Source organism: Natrix helvetica (assembly GCF_964273705.1).
Source record: "Natrix helvetica genome assembly, chromosome: 3".
Taxonomy (NCBI): Eukaryota; Metazoa; Chordata; class Lepidosauria; order Squamata; family Natricidae; genus Natrix; species Natrix helvetica.
In genome coordinates, this window is record NC_138549.1 from 62,674,619 (window position 1) to 62,692,369 (window position 17,751).

At 41.1% G+C, this 17,751-nt stretch overlaps 1 protein-coding gene and 1 long non-coding RNA gene across 2 annotated transcripts in view; both read right to left on the bottom strand.

Annotated features, from left to right (window-relative positions):
• Positions 1-4,648: 4,648 nt before the first annotated feature.
• Positions 4,649-7,859, bottom strand: LOC309389742. Its single transcript, XR_014174997.1, has 2 exons — positions 5,285-7,859; positions 4,649-5,140 (listed from the first exon to the last, which is right to left on the bottom strand). It is a non-coding gene; the product is annotated as an uncharacterized lncRNA (long non-coding RNA).
• Positions 7,860-10,767: 2,908 nt separating this feature from the next.
• The window catches only part of LOC309388812 (regulator of G-protein signaling 5-like), a 28,351-nt gene continuing 21,367 nt past the window's right edge, over positions 10,768-17,751 (bottom strand). Inside the window, exons 4-5 of the mRNA XM_081946466.1 lie at positions 16,236-16,402; positions 10,768-12,235 (exon numbers count right to left, since the gene is read on the bottom strand). Of these exons, the coding sequence (XP_081802592.1) occupies positions 12,074-12,235; positions 16,236-16,402 (329 nt within the window). The 3' untranslated portion in view covers positions 10,768-12,073. The remainder of the gene's footprint in view (positions 12,236-16,235; positions 16,403-17,751) is intronic.

Below are 17,751 nucleotides of genomic sequence, written 5' to 3' on the forward strand. Positions count from 1 at the left end.
AACCAGCAGCTTTTTCAGGTACTCTGCTATGTTTAGCTAAACAACCATTAAACTAGCCTTGTGTGCTGGGGCATTGTATAGTAAGGAGAATTAGGTCATGGATTATTTATTTATTTATTTTATTTGCCCTATTTCTAAACCACCCATCTCCCTCAGACCTACATTAGGAAGTCTGGCTTTAGGTTTTTTTTAAATTGTTAAGCAGATTAACAGGGAAAAGTGTAAATACATGCAAAAACTTAACAATAAAATTCCAGAATTAATAACAACGATGACAAAAAGGGGAAAAAGGAAAGTAAACTAAAAAAAAATTGTTATATTAAAAAATCTGTAATATATATGTTGCCAAACAACAGATATCAACGCCCCATTACTACAAATCAGGAGTATTTTTTTTTCATTCAGAGTAGTTTCATAGTCTCTACATTTTAAAAATCTAAAACTTTTTCTTTTTTAAAAATTTATGAAATAGATTTATATAGTTGCCCAACTCACACACAGTGATTCCACAGGCAGTGCATAACATTAAAACCAGGGGTGGGTTTTACTACCAATTTTGCATGCCCGCGCAGTCACTTCACTCACGTGCGCATGCACAGTTCAATGTAAATTGTTCTTCGCACATGTGCAGAACAATTTACAGTGAACTGCGCATGCGCTGTCACTACAAAACAACATGGTGGCAACGAGGGAACCGTTTCAGGGGCGTGGCAAGCCTGAGTCACTGCCGGTTCTGCGACCCAGGCAAAAAACCCACTACCAGTTCGACTGAACCGGGCCAAACTGGGAGCAACCCACCTCTGATTAAAATGCCACAGTTAAACATCTACAGTTTAAGAGCCCCTCTCTAGCCCCCCACCAATTCCTATAGCTTGATAGGCTCCTATTCCTGGGGACTTTTAGTGCACAGCAATCAGTCAGAATCATAGTGACAATCCTGTTGATGTCAAGCCAAAGGACCACATTCCCACCAACATTGACAGGGCAAGCCACTAGTATATAAAAAGAGAGCAAACCCCACTCTCTTCTAGTACTGATGATATTACCTAATTGGGTAATGAAAGTTCTGCAAGAAAATAGCCGATTTTAGAGAGCACCAAGGACCACACAGTTCAACCCTAAACTGCAAATATTCTCTTCTAGTAGTACAATAATTAAACAAGATACATAAGTTAATATTCCAACTTATGAATCATGTCTCACACTGTGTGATTGCAACCCATCCCAACTGTGATTGTTGTATTAATCTCATTTTAGGAAATTAATTATCTCTTAGTTTATCAAACGACATTCAATCCAATTAATCCACAGGCTGTGTTAATAACTAATATCAGCTTCACTGAGTTCCTTTTTTTAAAGGTTACTATTTAGGAGCCTCAGCAAGTTTTTCAAAACTTCCAGCCACTTTTAGACTCCAAAAATAGAAATAACATCTGGAGCAGATATAAACCAAACAAAAATCCTTAAGTCTTGTAAACGAACAGAAAGCATTCTGAGATAAATCAAAGCCATACTTTAATTCTGCAACAAATATTTTTAAAATGGCTCCCTGATAACATAGCTGATCCAAAGTAATAATATTCTGAGAGGCTCAGCTTATGCTCTCAGACAGAATGTCCACCTTAAAATATTTTTTCCTCTAAATATGATTTTATGGGTCAGTGGGCTGAAATTATATTGGTAACCTAATATTTCCCATATATTCCTTGCAATATTAAGTCCACCTGTTGAAACTAATCTGTGCAAACAACTTGCTCAACAAATACTTGCATTTCATATAATGAAAATCTTTGGAAAATAAATTTAATCAATGTCATATAAAATGACCGGTACTTAATACAATGTAGTAGAATATACATAGGGAAGCCTCTTAGAATACAATAAATTTTCAAGAGAAAATCACTTTAACCACATTGATTTTTACCCAAAATTCAAATGCATTCTAGATCATTATCTTAAAAAAATAAAATAAAATACATTTTCAGGAATCAAACATTTCATGATATTTAGTCTGTCAGAGTACATTTTGAACAGCTTTACTCTAAAATTTGATTGATAAATTCAATTTTCCCTCCAGAAATAACTGTAGTTTGTAATGTAAAGATTATTATTTTCAGGCACACAACACACAAATCTGGCATACTTAAGGCCCTGTTGTCCATTAAGCAGGATTTTTCTTCCTTCCCCCCCCTCAAAGTTATTTTCTAAATAACCTGTAATAGATGCCTGGAGATAAAGATACGTTGGGAAACCACTCCGTTTTTTATTTGATGGATGACCAACAGAGCTGGATACAGGACAGGAGATATGTAGTCAGTTCTTCCATATGATGTCTTAGTTAATGCATGTATGTGCATAAGTGTCAAAACAATCACTTATAGAACAACTTCAATCAGGAAAAAGTTAACTCCAACTGTTAACTTTTGGCTCCTAATATCAGGAATGGATAAATACAATACAATACAATAGTAGAGTTGGAAGGGACCTTGGAGGTCTTCTAGTCCAACCCCCTGCCTAGGCAGGAAACCCTATACCGTTTCAGACAAATAGCTATCCAACATCTTCTTAAAGACTTCCAGTGTTGGGGCATTCACAACTTCTGGGGGCAAGCTGTTCCACTGATTAATTGTTCTAACTGTCAAGAAATTTAGAATCTAGGCCAGTGCATTCCAGATTCAGAATCTCTCCCTCTATTACACTGATGGCAAACCTTTTGGGCTTGCCTTTTCAAAAGAAATGAAAAATGCCAAATTTGACTCTTCTAGTCTCTGTCTCTCTCTCTCTCCCTCCCTCCCTCTCTCTGTCGTCCCCCACCCCCTCACCATGAACAATGGCATTTTGCAGCACTACCAATTGATGGCCAAATATGGCTCTAGGTTTGTTCCTCAGTTTTCTGGACCTCAGTTTGCAGGACAGAAAGATCATTTAATTTACTATTTATCTTCCAAGATAAAAAGGATTCCTTTATGCAAGAGAGAGAACACGAAAAAAAGCCCACATCTTCTCTTTATATTTAGCATAATTTTAAAAAGTTTATTTTTTATTTATAAAAGAGCATTTTGATTTGATTGGGAGTGGTGGTGGAATGATTGGTCCAGTTTCATCATAAGAATAAAGCATCCAATAATATGTAAGCATAAAAATTGAAAAGAGCATTGTATTCTGAATAAAAGTAAAAAAGAAACATTTGCAAGGGAAAACCATTAGAATGTGTATTGATGAAGATCACAGTTGTTTCTCAGCACTCGGCTTAATGCTTCTTCTGTTCCTTCTTGCTTGGGAATGGTTGAAAATGAAAGTGTTTTATCTACAATGTACCAAGTACTTCAGCAAAATAACAGATTAATAGAGTTGGAAGGGACCTTGCAGGTCATCTAGTCCAATCCCCTGCCTAAGCAGGCGAGCCTACATCTGCCACTACCTAGGATCAAACTCACGACCTCCTGATTGTGAGGCAAGAGCTCCACGATTGAGGCTTTTTACATTCTTCCAGTAATACCAATTATTATGGCCAATTATTAACAATGCACAAATAAGGCAAATTAAAATACAAGAAAACCCTTGTTATTTAGCCAGGGTGACAGTAGTACAAAGCCTATCTTACAAATATTACAAAGGCCATCCTGCATGGCCCTCACAAGTTTGAGCCAGAAATAGTCCAGGCCTTCACTCCCTGCTACTTGAAAAGGACATCTGGCACCATTTTCCAAGGGGTATATGAACTTTGGAGAACAGCATGATTGTCTCTGCAGCCCAGGATTTGCTTTGCATCACTTACCTCCAGGTGATGTTTTCTCTCTCCGTTGACAGGCCTCTGCGGCCTATTTGAGGCTGTTCCAAATTGCGTGAAGCCTTCTTTTTTTAAATTTTGGAGAATGTTCTTTGCGGTCTCTGCAACCTCTGAAAACCGCCCAAAAGCACACCCTGTTTTTTGTCTGATTTTCAGAGGATCCATAGGCAACACAAAAGCACAGACGTCTTGTGTGACCAACTGAGGGTTTCTTATGCAGCCCATGCAGTTTCCGGAAACTGCATTAAGAATATGCTTTTGAGAATAATTGTTGTTGGAAAACAGGGCATGTCACCTTCGTGTGGTATAAGTTCACCATCACTGCTCCAGTTGGTTTTGCAGTAGCTCTATTTCTGAAGTTTCAAAAGCTAAAATATGTGTCATTATCATTAGCAGCTTGGAGACACATTGAGCTTCTATGGGTGTTTCATAACAGAAGAGACACTTCTTTCATACTGCTTTCAATGTTCTGCATTAACTAATTTCAACTCTCTACAGTATAACAACTAATCTTGATATACGAGAAATTAAGGAGATTGTGGATTTACCAAGGCAGCATTAATTGCACTGCATTTGCTTTCTTGTTTTCAATCTGTATCCGCTTACCAAACTACCTGGTCTTACCTCTTAATTCTACAGCTTCTTTGCCCTGATCTAAATAAAATTATACTGTATGTACAGAGTAACCAGCCAGAGGTTGACAGAGGATGAATAGCAGGCTGCTATTGAAGAAGAAGGGTGAGGAGTGGAAGGACGAAGCACTGATGTACAGAACAGAGGTTTATTTTTGTATTTGTATGCCTTTGTTATGTTTCTTAAAGGCATTTGCCTAATAGTATTGCACAAAACAACAAGCACTTTATGAAATGGTAAGACATGCTTTATTTAAGACTGGATGAAAAGCTGGTTAAATATTTTTAATCTGACATCCATCTGTGACTTGCACTTTTAAAATCACAAATTACTACACTCTAGCAAAAGTTACCATACAAATTTAGGGGAAAAAAGTAATTACATAGATAAATCTACTGGAAATGTTTTCTGCTCACCCTGAATGCAATGAATAGAAGTATCAGAAGAATACAACTTGCTTATGTTCTATTCATTCATGCAGTTTGTTCAGGAGAAGAATTTGGAGGTCTTTGCCAATATGTCAGCCCTGAAGCCATTTTGGGAGCATCTTCAGGGCTGCCACAGCGAGGCAGGGTGGAGCTGTGGGAACATGAGGGGGGAGGTAGAGATAGCTTGGGGATGTGTAGTCAAAATAGGATTCTTTCCCATGGGAGCCAAGGATGCTCTACCGGGTGTTGGAAGGGCGTGGACCAAAACCATAAGGCAGGGGTGTCCAAACTTGGGAACTTTAAGACTTGTGGACTTCAACTCCCAGAATTCCCCAGCCAGCATGGCTGGCTGGGGAATTCTGGGAGTTGAAGTCCACAAGTCTTAAAGTTCCCAAGTTTGGACACCCCTGCCATAAGGCCTTGGGACTATGACCTGATTGGACATGTGACCTGGGGACCTGAACTTTGGGTTTTTATTTGAGTGGGGAAAATCCTGGGTCAATCAGAGTCGGATTTTCACCAGCTGTGCCAAAATGACCTCCCAAATTAAATTATGCTTTGAGGACACTCTAGGCCTCAGAGTTTTGATTGCTTTGGGCTTGGAACCCTGACACAATATTTATTATATATAAGCCTGCAAGCAATAATAAAGAAACAAGATGAAGATAAATATATAACTAATATGTATTATTTAATAATCAAAATAGGATAAATAATTTATCAGCTATGACAAGACTACCATCTCACTAGCAGGATGTAAAATAATCATAATAAAAATCGGTAATGCTCTTTTCTTCTCTCCCCCCCCCCCCGCCCCCTCCGGTCCATCACGCACAGTCTGACATGCATGGCCTTCAACATTAAAAAGAATACAGTAGATTAGAAGTTTATGTCTGGCAGGACATCTCTATTACCAAAAAGCAAACTGTAGTTTGGATCTACTGATATTGTTAAAGTATGTCTCAAAGGTCAGAGACATTTCAAATTTGTATTTGCTGTGTCAAACCAAAGAATGACCTAATTTTGAATGGAATCTTTAAGTGAAATCCTTGTGAGAACAATGTGCAATGTGTCAAAGTTGCAATTCTGATTTCCCTGATTTTTCCCTGTTCACAATAAAGTTTTTGTACCGTGTGATGAACGTTTCCCTTTCACTGCCTCCAAAATGGTGGGCACCACAAGGTGATCGAAACCCTGCCACGTTTTAGCATTGCACACATTGTATGCATGTACAAAGGTATGGGGCTTTACTTGCCCAGTTGCACCTACCAAGCTGAAGCCAGTGACCATTGCTATGGATACTTATATCTGCTAGACCAAATCAAAATAATGGATGTCTGCTAATATGACAAGCAACATATTTTTAAAAAATGTGGATAAATAAAAGGATTTATTTTCCTTTCTTTATCTCCTTTCCATTGAGAAAATAGTCTCAATTAAAGAAAATCCAGGAATATCAAGAGAACTTATTATTAATGGCATTTTGGAGGTTACTGGAGCCATAATGGCACAGTGGTTAGAATGCAGTACTGCAGGCTATTTCTGCTGACTGCCGGCTGACTGCAGTTTGGCAGTTTGAGTCTCACCGGCTCAAGCCTTCCATCCTTCTTCCAAGGTCGGTAAAATGAGGACCCAGATTGTTGGGGGCAATATGCTGACTTTGTAAACTGCTTAGAGAGGACTGTAAAGCACTGTGAAGCAGCATGTAAGTCTAAGTGCTATTGCTACTGAGAATCCATTTTGTAGAGCACAGCACCCTAAATTTCTTTGAAACTAATATCTTTCTTTGTAATTCACATCTTTTGGTCTTCAATAGCAATTACAAATATGAAGAATGTTTGAGGGTATTCCATTAGTTTTATTAAGTGCTGCGCAGATGTTAGCTTTAGTTGTGGCTTTGAAGTGAGAAGCAGATTGTCACCTGGAGTTTTGTGCTTTGGATGTTGAAAATCAGTCAGGGAATTTATTGGACAGCCTTCAACAGCTTTCTTTTGCTCAGCCTGATCTACCTCACAGTTGTTGACATCAGAATAAAATACGAAGATCTCATTTGTGCCATGCACCCGAGAGTTAAAGAAGAGGCAGGAAGAACAAGAGAAAAGTATATTGGACCATCTGAACCTACATCCCATACCATATTCATTTACCTTGAGAAACACTAGGTCTGAAATGTGCTGCTAACAAGCCACCCACAGTGATGTCTCTAATCCAGTTGCTAGCAACTGGCGCCCAAAGCAAACCATGCCATTGATTCTCCACTCTCAAACCCTAAGGCAAGATTTGATATTTTTTTTCCTCCTTGAAATTGAGCTCTCTATTTTATTTCACACCATAGCATATTGTCTCCATAGTTTGGATGGATGGGCCAACCCTTGGTACACTGTATCCTCTAGTAGATGACTGAGAGACCCTGGACCTGATTATCCTTGATCAGATTCCACTGATATTATCACTGTTTTCTATTCAGATTGGAAAAGACACAAACTTTATTTTGAAATTATTTGCCAGCATTTCTCATTTCTCCTTCAACCAAAAGTTGAAGCTGCTTTAAAACTGTGCTCTATAAATATATGTATATGGAATTAAAACAGAGCAACTCCTAAAGGTAAACCTTTTGTACAGAATTCTCATAGCCACAACTGATTCAAATCTTGTACAATTATAATTACAGTGCTTTCTATCCAGAATGAGCCCGAACCCACAAAAGCCACTGAGAATAATATCATAATACACTAGAGAAGTTTGTATCATTATCATATATATACATTTGAATCCAAACCCTATACCCCAGGGGTGGGATTCAAAAGTTTTTGCTACTGGCTTGGTGTGTGTGGCTAGGTGGGGGGAGGCATGTGACTGAGTGGGCATGGCCAACATGCCATCACTCACACCCATGCCCACTCCCACTCAGTCACATGCCCCCACGTAGCCACGCCCACCGGAAAAGGTAGGAAAAATTTATCCACCCTCCCTTCACTAATCACCCCCATTTCCCCACTTCTTGCCCCCCCACCTCCTTGGTTGCTTTCCTTCCGTGGTGGCTGGTCCATCCCGGAAGGCAAGTTTTCGGAGGGGCCCAGCTAGCCGATGCTGTTGGGAAGCAGCTGGCTGACAAAGAAGCCTCCCAGCTGCTGCCTCTTTGCATACCGGCTCTCAAAGAGGCTGGCAGCTAGCCGCAGGCCACTGAAAAATCCTTTGGTCGGCAAAAAAGTGGCTGCTGTTGCTGCCATCTTCTTTGCGCATGCAGGAAGGCAATGGGATGGGCATGCGTGAAGAAGATGGCAGCAACAGCAGTCCATTTTTTGCTGACTGGAGGATTTTTCAGTGGCCTGTGGTCAGCTGCCAGCCTCTTTGACAGCCAGTATTCAAAGAGGCTGCACAAGCGAGTGGCAATTGAATGGGCAGGGTGAGCAACCTGTGACAGGGGGATCGGTTCAGGGGCGTGGCCTGCTGGGTTAAACCTATTGACAAACTCCTTCAGACTTCAGGATAGAAATCTACCCTTAGGGTTTGAGAGTGGGGGAACCAATTGCATGGCTTGCCTAGAGCACCAGTTGCTATGCCTGTAACTGGAAAATTTCCCTCCAGGATCTTAATGACGTGTGAGTCAGTAGGATGGATGTGCTCTCCAAAATGGACCCTGGAAAATAATCACGTAGTAATCCCCTCACAATTTCACAAACTCAATCTCTCATTTTGTAATCTTTTTTTTTTCAGGAGAAGAAAATATTTAAAGCATTGTAGAGTAGTTATTCTGTGGTATTTCCTTTCAATTTGACTTTTCTTAAAAGGCCAAGATAGTTTGCTAATATTTCTAGCTTGGGGGAACAGATGTTGTTTATTTGAGCAGTTCAAGAGAACTGGAAATGATGACCTGGCTGGTGAAATTTTCTGGCACTTATCTTTTTGGATATAGTTAACAGGCCAAATCTACATTTGTTAAGCTATTAAATGCTCATTCAATTGAGAGCACTCTAAGAAGAGAGATGCAAGATCAGTGGTGGGTTGCTCCAGTGGTGGGTTTCAAATTTTTTTTAGAACCTATTCTGTAGGTGTGGCCTGTTTTATGGGAGTGGCTTGATGATCATGTGACTATGTGGGAGTGGCTTGGCAATCATGTGACCGGGTGGGAGTGGCCAACTTGTAAAATGTGGTGAAACTCACTTAACAACACTGTTGCTTAGCAACCAAAATGTGGCTCAGAAATTCTGGCATTTGAAGCACGCAAGTCTTAAAGTTGTCAAGTTACAAGACCCTTGCACCCCTAACCCTTTAGAAAAAAAACCCCAGTGATGTTCAAACTTGACAGCTTTAAGACTTGTGGACTTCAACTCCCAGAATTCCTCCTCCAGTCATGTTGGCTCAGGAACTCTGGCATTTGAAGTGTGCAAGCTATCAAGTTACAAGACCCTTGCACCCCTAACCTTTTACAAAAAAACTCCAGGGGTGTTCAAACTTGACAGCTTTAATACTTGTGGACTTCAACTCCCAGAATTCCTCCTTCCCTCGCTCAGCTGCTATCGCTGGGTGCCGCCAGGACAAGCGAGGTCTTGGGAGGGACCTTCCCTCCCCCTCCAGAGAGCCCATGCCAAGAGAGAGGAAGCGGGCTGGTTTGAATGCAGGCGAGCGGGTGGTTTAGTGGCCAGTGAGTGCCTCCTTCACTCGTTCGGGCAGGCGGAGAAAGAAAGGAGGCAGGTGATAGCTGGTGTAAATGTGAGTCTCCTTTCTTTTTCCGCCTGCCTCCTTTACTCGTTCGGGCAGGTGGAGAAAAAAAGGAGGTGTGCGATAAAGCACTCCCACCACCACGGGCAAAGGGGCATGGTAGCAATTATGGCTTACCTCCCCTTTTGATAAAAATAAAATATTACAACCATTTGCATGTCTGAGAGAGAAAAAAATCAGAAAATAATATTACATTAGAGAGGAATTTAAATCAACCTCTAGTTGGATGATGTTAGACAACGACAACTTGAAACTGACGTCTGTGCACATCCTGCCATGACATGAAATTGTCCTGGCTATCAGCCAGCACAGCCAATGGCAATGGGCAAAGAAGCATTGAAAGATTTAGTCACTCTCTCACCTGTATTGAATGGTTGACTGGCATTTTTCAAAGTAGAGGCTTTGACTGTTAATTGATTTTTTAAACTAGAACAATTGGTCTATTTATTTTAAATGCATTTTTTCAATTCTATCTGGATGCCTTTTCTATTCATGTCACTGCCGGCTAAATACCTTGATCTTACTAGTACATATATTACAAGAAGATTTAAATATTGTGGTTAAAGTGTGTGGTGAAATAATACTTTGGGAAGTGTGTGATAGACAGGTTCAGCTTAAGGTTCAGCTTAAATATTTTTATCGTAATTCATAAGATTTCAGGGAGGTTATTTAAAGCTGTGCATGGGCACTGGAATTTGTGCAGGGCCATTATAAAAATATAACACTTATAAATTTAATACTGAAAAGAAATAGATAAGAGAAGTAAAAAAGGTCTGGGTTGTTAAACAAGTCATACTGTTTAGGCGGCTACACTGATTTATTCTCAGTCTTACCCCTTCCCTAAGTATTTTAGTAATAGCATTTAGCACAGGGTTTGAATTTACCTCACATCCTTAGCACTGCAGAATGGATTCTGAATCCATCACTGCTATTCCAAGATGAATATTCTCTATTTAATAATAGATAGAACTTTCACAACCTGAAATGCCCTAAACTGTGTATATTCCATAAGAAACTTAAAATCTGGTTTTATTGACTGATCACATTTGCAAAAATAGAAGATTTAATGAAGTAGTGGGCAAAGTTTAGTGCAGGGGTGTCCAAACTTGGGAACTTTAAGACTTGTGGACTTCAACTCCCAGAGTTGAAGTCCACAAGTCTTAAAGTTCCCAAGTTTGGACACCCCTGGTTTAGTGGAATGCATTTAGTTTGATGGGTGACAAATTGTCCAAATCAACATTCTTCAGCTTCTGTGAAGAGACTTTTTATTTAAAAATGAATGTTGTAACTGTTTCATTATTGTATGATGTCTACTGTCTGCTAGTTGTAAGGGTATCTATCAATTTATGATTTTTTATCAAGCTGCTCTTTTAGTAACAAATTAGCCCAGGATTTTGATCAACCGCTTAATTCTGATCAGTTGATTATTTAATTCCCGTAAAATATAATTGCTCTTTCGCATATCCTTAACTTTAGGGTTTTTTTTCATAAACCCAAAATCATCACTTTCTTGCCAGAAACTGCAAATATAATTCAAGGATTCTCATATTAAGGTAACTTGGTTTCATTTGAGGGATATGTTGTTAAATATTTCCTTAATTTATGTAGCAAATGCTGATATTTACTAGTTTGTTTACATTGGTTCATGACGGCATAGCAAATACTAGCTGTTATCAGAAATGGATGCAGTCAAATGAGATGCTTACCTGTTAAATTGTTGAGTTAAAATCTTGTGAGAGCATTATTTCTGGTAGTAATATGAAATACAGTTCACTGAGAGAATATAACAAGCAAACGACATTATTTTTATTGCTGTATTTTTGTTTTGTATTCCCTTGACTAAGTCATGTGTTTTCTATCTTCTCCATAGCTATGAGTGATGTGTGACACATACAGTAGAGACTTGATTTTTCCTTCTTTAATACATGTTGCTTTCTCCTTTGTTTTGTCTATGACACTGTGAAGTTACTGGTTAACTTGTGATTGCTTATCAGAGGCAATAACATATATTTGTCACATGGATTGAAAACTATGTGTATATTGTGTATCTGATTGCTAACTTGCTAACTGAACAATGCTTTTAGGCTACCCAGGTCAGAATTCTTTTTAGGACAGATGGTATATCCCTAAGATTCTAAAATCTGGGTTGTCCTTGATTCTACAAACTTGATATCAAAGCAGATAGAACGTCATACAAACAATTTGGTTTTTTGCAGATAAATAATTGGTGTCATATTTTTGGTTGGTATTATCTAAGCCAATTTTATGCCAGCAACATTGAGTAGCGGAGATAAAAAGAAGGGTAAGGAAGTAAAATAAAAACCAAAACAGTATAGCATGGTTGCTATGTTTAACAACACAGACTTTGAGTTTTCAAAGCCTGGAATAAATACAAAGCAAAGCAACTATCCATATAAATAACACATGTTGATTACTAGTGAATGGAGGAAGCAATGACCCTGTGCTGGTGTACCAATGCCTTGCACAGCTCGCCACACTGTTACTTTACTAACTCTTCATATAAGTTGGATCGCACAAATCTGGGCAGGGAATCCTTCTCCATCAGCATGAAGATTCTCTTCTGGGCCAGGTCAAAAGTGCTTACAGATGGTTCCACCAGGTTCTTCATGACCACTGACTTGGTGAAATAGTCAATATTCACCTGACAAGAGGGAGATAGAGCTGTAAGAATTACATAGGACACATTATCTCACATAAATCAAGCCAACAATATACTTTACATAGGGCATTTGCCAAAATGCTTCCCTGGTGGAAAAAAATGAAGCTAATAGCAATTCCATATATGAAGATAATAGCTAATAAATATCCCTTGGTAAAGTACAATTGAAATAAATATATGTTTAATATTTATAACAAGAAGTAAAAAAAACACATTGGATTCACATAAATAGATTTTTTGTTAGAAATGTTAGAAATAATGAAGCTAACTGTCATCAAATCAAACTATAGGGATTATGATATACCCCTGGTAGTGGTGCAAAATAATACCCTTCCTCCACTAATTGTATAATGACAGCACCAGTGCTTTATGATCATAATCTGGCAATGCTGTTTTAATCTTAAATTTGGAGATGCCACTTTAAAAATAGCACTCTACCACCGCTTTGTGCTTCAGAGACAGTGTATAACCTCACTAATGAAATTCTTGCCTCATCTTGCCTTCCAGCTCATTGACTCTTTCAGTCTTCTTCTTCTTCTTGTGCCATATCCATCATCGGACATTGGTTATCATGTCGGCAATCCTATTTTTGTCAACAGCTGCACAAAAAAGTGCTGCCAAGCTTTGTTCAAACCAGTCCCTTGGGTTTTGAAGCCATGATGTTGTTCTTCTGCCTGGACCTCATTAGCTTTCATTTTTTCCCTGTAGGATTAAGTGAAGTATGCCATATTTTTCTGGGTGTTGCATCACATGTCCAAAGTACTATAACTTTCGCTTTTTAATGGCTTTGATGATTTTCCTTTGCTTTCCCAGGTGGCTTATCATCTCCTCAGTTGTGATTTTGTCAACCCAACTTATACGTAACAGCCATCTGAAAATCCACATTTCAAATGCTTCTAGTTTCTTCAAGTGGCTTTCTGTCAGAGACCAACTCTCTACTCCTTAGAGCAGGATAGAAAAGATGTAGCATCTGACAAGCCTGATTTTCAGTCTTAGGCTTATGTCGTGGCTGCAGTAGACCTTTTTCATTTTGAAGAATGCTGTTCAAGCTTTCTCTATCCTTGTCTTTACTTCATTGATCATGTCCCAGCTTTCATGTAAATTAAAACTGAGATATGTGATCCTTTCAACTTTTTGTAGTGGTATTCTTTCCTAATTTATCAATGGTAAATTAATGGGTTGTTTGCTTATGACCATGATCTTGGTTTTTGAGGTGTAAAGCTTCAAGCTGTATTTTTCCGATATTTCTGAGACTCTGTTGATGAGGAGTTGAAGGTCTTCCTGCTTACTGCTTGCATGCTTATTCTTTCAGTGGTGGTATTCAAATAATTTAACAACCCGTTCTTTGCCCTAGTGACTATTTTAAGTATAAGAAAACGATATACCAAAAGGGTTAGTGATGGTGTTAGGGCTTGAATGTTAGGGCTGCGAAGTGGCCTAAATGTCAAGAGAAGGTGGGTGGGAGATGTAAGGAGAGCATCCCTGCCCTGGATTGAGGAATCCTTGCTCTGGATTGGGGAATCTGGTGGACGGGAGGGGGTGGGGACTGGCTGGAGCCTCAACGATCAGCTTCTCTATCTTACCCCCACCCCAAAGCACCTCACAGAGGTGGCCTGCACTGCCCCATGGGCTTTGCCAGCTTTATCTTCCTCTGCGGAAGACCAGGAAAGAAAGATGAGCATCTCAAGATGTCCCAGTCTGGGAGCTGGATCAGGTTTCACTTGGTGGGGGAGGAAAGCTTTGGAAATCACCTTTTCATTTACATTCATCATCAATATTGTAATCCGTCTCTTTATTTTTCAAACAAATGATTTGTATTTACCACAATTAGCCTCCTTGAATACCAATGAGAAGGTGCGGTATGAATTCTGTGCATGAGCAGAAATAAGACACTTGAACCCTCAAAGCTCACAACGTTTCCTCGGTCAGGGTACCCCACTGTTTTACTGGTGCATTCAATTTTGTGGCTTAACTAAGCTCTTCAGGTGGGGCGGGCTGCAGTTCAGTGGTGGGTTTCAATTTATTTTACTACCGGTTTGCTTGTGCACATGCACGCACTTGTCCGGGTGGGTGGGCAGAGCCTCCTGCCACTACTACTGGTTCACCTGATCCAGGGTGAACCAGCAGAAACCCACCTCTGCTGCATTACCTTCCCATCACCTCAGATTGGCTGTTGTGGGAGGATTGTTCCACGTGTGCGGCAGAGCTGGAAGATGGGGATGGACCTGTTGGCTCCCGGGAATGGCCCCACATCAAACAAGAGACTCACCTACAGGGCGGGCCTTTCCCGAGCCGCCGACTCCAAGAAAAAAATCTGGGTGAGGGAGGGAGACACACAAAATGGGGGCAGGAGCTTCCCAGGGGTGTGGGAGAGGAGGAGGAAGAAGAAGAGCCTGTCCAAGGCTTGCAGCCGCCGGCGCCCACAAACGCGGGCCCGTGGTGGTGTGTTCCTTTGCGTTTGCTTCCTAACGACCCGAGAGGCAGCGCGCCGGCTGTGTGGTTGTCAAGCGGCTTCACCAATCGCTGCCCAGGAAAAGCAGCTCCGCGGGGCCTGGCGGCAAGGCTTGAGCGGGGTGACAGAGCAGCCACCTGAATGGGAAAGCAACGAAAGGAACTGCGCTTTCACCCCGCTGAAGCCTTGCCGCCTGCATGGGAAGCCGTCCTCGCTGCCCCTTTCGTTGCTTTCCCATTCAGGCAGCTGCATTTTCACCCTGCTGAAGCCTTGCTGCCTGAATGGGAAAGCAACGAAAGGGGCTGCGCTTTCACCCCGCTGAAGCCTTGCTGCCTGAATGGGAAAGCAATGAAAGGGGCTGTGTTTTCACCCCGCTGAAGCCTTGCTGCCTGAATGGGAAGCCGTCCTCGCTGCCCCTTTCGTTGCTTTCCCATTCAGGCAGCAAGGCTTCAGCGAGGTGAAAACGCAGCCCCTTTCGTTGCTTTCCCATTCAGGCAGCAAGGCTTCAGCGGGGTGAAAACGCAGCCCCTTTCGTTGCTTTTCCATTCAGGCAGCAAGGCTTCAGCAAGGTGAAAACGCAGCCCCTTTCGTTGCTTTCCCATTCAGGCAGCAAGGCTTCAGTGGGGTGAAAGCGCAGCCGCCTGAATGGGAAAGCAACGAAAGGGGCAGCGAGGTCGTTCTCCAGTCGCTTTCGTGGCTTCGTCATCCGGGAGCGCCGACAACATTTCTGCCTCCGCAGCTCCCGGGCGCGGCTGACGGATGTATATAATATTATAATATTATATATATATATATAGTATATAATATTATATACTATTATTTCATGAAGAGAGGTGAGGCTCTGCCTCCCCTGCCTCCCCTGACCGCACGTCCCTGCTGCATTGGATGAGAAGACGTGAGGGACAGCCTTGAGGATCACAAGCAGATATCTCCCAATCTGAAGGGAAGTTTCCTAAAACCCTCAGCTAAACCAGAAAGAGGCAGAGAGGATCTGCAGAGATCCCTCCTAGCCCAGTTTGATCCTCCCCACAGCCCCCCCTCCCTTCATGGGGGAATCCTCTGCTTGGCTCTCTCTGGAAAGGCCCAGCTTCACTTCATGGGAGAGAAAGGCAATTTCCTTCCTTGAAACACATGTCTCTCTTGCTCAGAAAGTGGGGATGAACCAACTCCTTCAGATTTCCTGCCCCTCAACCCCAAATGGGAAGAAATCTCCCTCTTTCTTTCTATGGGTTAGCCTGGGAGGGGAGAGGGGAGATTATCCTGTAATTTTTAATGACCAATCTTCCATTGCACACCTTCCTTAGACTTGTCTCTGATGTCTGTTTTGTAACGTTCACAAATACAGTTTTTATTCAGTATAGTGTAGAACTGGAAGAAACCAGCAATTTCTTCTGTGACAAGGGAAGGGATATGTGTTTGGGTGTGCACCCAATGGAACGTAATCATGAGGACACCTTCAAGAGATTAATTCCCAAATTCTTAAGAAAAGCCAGGGTTTTATCACCATTCTGCTAATGGCAAATAACTAACCTCTTTAGGAGCCTCGCTTTGGATAAATTCTTCATAGATCTTTTTGGCCTTTTCAGCCATTTTGGTAGGCAGTTTGATCTTCTTATAATCTTCACATGCAATCCAGAATTCAATGTTCTCTTCACTGAATTCAGATTTGAGGAAAGTCCGGAAGCTGGCAAGTCCATCTGCACAGAGAAAAAATGATTTTTAAAAATGTCAATTACAATTGTAGAATTACACTTTAAATATATACCATATATATAAAGGGGTTGTAACACATATAAATATATATGTGTTACAACCTCTGGTATGCCCAAATATGGGAGCGAGCTCACTACTCCCTCTTTCTATCCTTCGGCTCACTACAGAAGACCATCCAGGCAGAAAACCTTTTTTTTTTTAATGTTGCCTTTGCTATGTTTGTGTTGTATTTGTGCTGATAAATAAATAAAGGGAGACTAGTATAGATCTATTTCAAGCTATTTAGCTCTCATCAGCTAGCCATACCCTTACTGGGATTCGAACCTGGGCTGTATTACATATTAGGCAGATGTATTAGCCACTAAGCCACAGGCTCTCCTCCTTATCAGCTGAGCCAGGGAAATAGGTATGTATTTGTGTTACAACCCCTGGTATGCCCAAATATGGGAGGGAGCTCACTACTCCCCCTTTTCTGTCCTTCGGCTCACTACAGAAGACCATCCAGGCAGAAAACCATTTTTTAATGGCCTGGATGGTCTTCTGTAGTGAGCCGAAGGACAGAAAGGGGGAGTAGTGAGCTCCCTCCCATATTTTGGGCATACCAGGGGTTGTAACACAAATACATATCTATTTCCCTTCAAATTGAGCAACTAAACGTGAGTGATGCTCCCGCTCCTTCCCCAGCCAAGAATTCTAGGGGAAAAACCTGCAATGGACTGGAGGACTGGAGTGGAGATAATTACTCCTTCCAAACAGTGATAAATGAAATGACCCATTACCCTGCAACTGAGTTGAAGACAGATTCCCTATCAAAATGAGAAATTCAACCCAGTCAGCAAAGGGATTTGGCCAGCATCTTTCACTAGCCAGCCACTGGAAATTGGGCTGCAGCTTGTGAATCAAGCATCACCAAACTGGGCTTTCTTCCCAGATTATGGATGGAAAAGATGCCAGTGGGCACCTGCTTGGCCATCAACATGGGAAAATCATCTAAGCCAGCAGAGGGGGCCTTGTCCCATAACTCTTCCAAGCCAGCAGAGGGGACCTTGGCACATAACACCACCACCCCTAGCCAGCCACTGTTGGTTGAACTACAACGTGTGAGTCAGGAACCTCCAGGATGGGTCTTAACCCCAGGTCATGGATGGAAAGGATGCCATGTCTGTCTTATTAAATAGGAACTTGAAGGATAGCGCTGCCTTGTACTCTGATTTAATTCTGCATGATATTTGGAACGCTGACAGTATGGGGATTAAAAAGGTAGATAGAGTGCAGAAGAAGAAAAAAAGGAGGGGAATATGAAATTGATATCCGTAATGCAGGATAAGTCTAA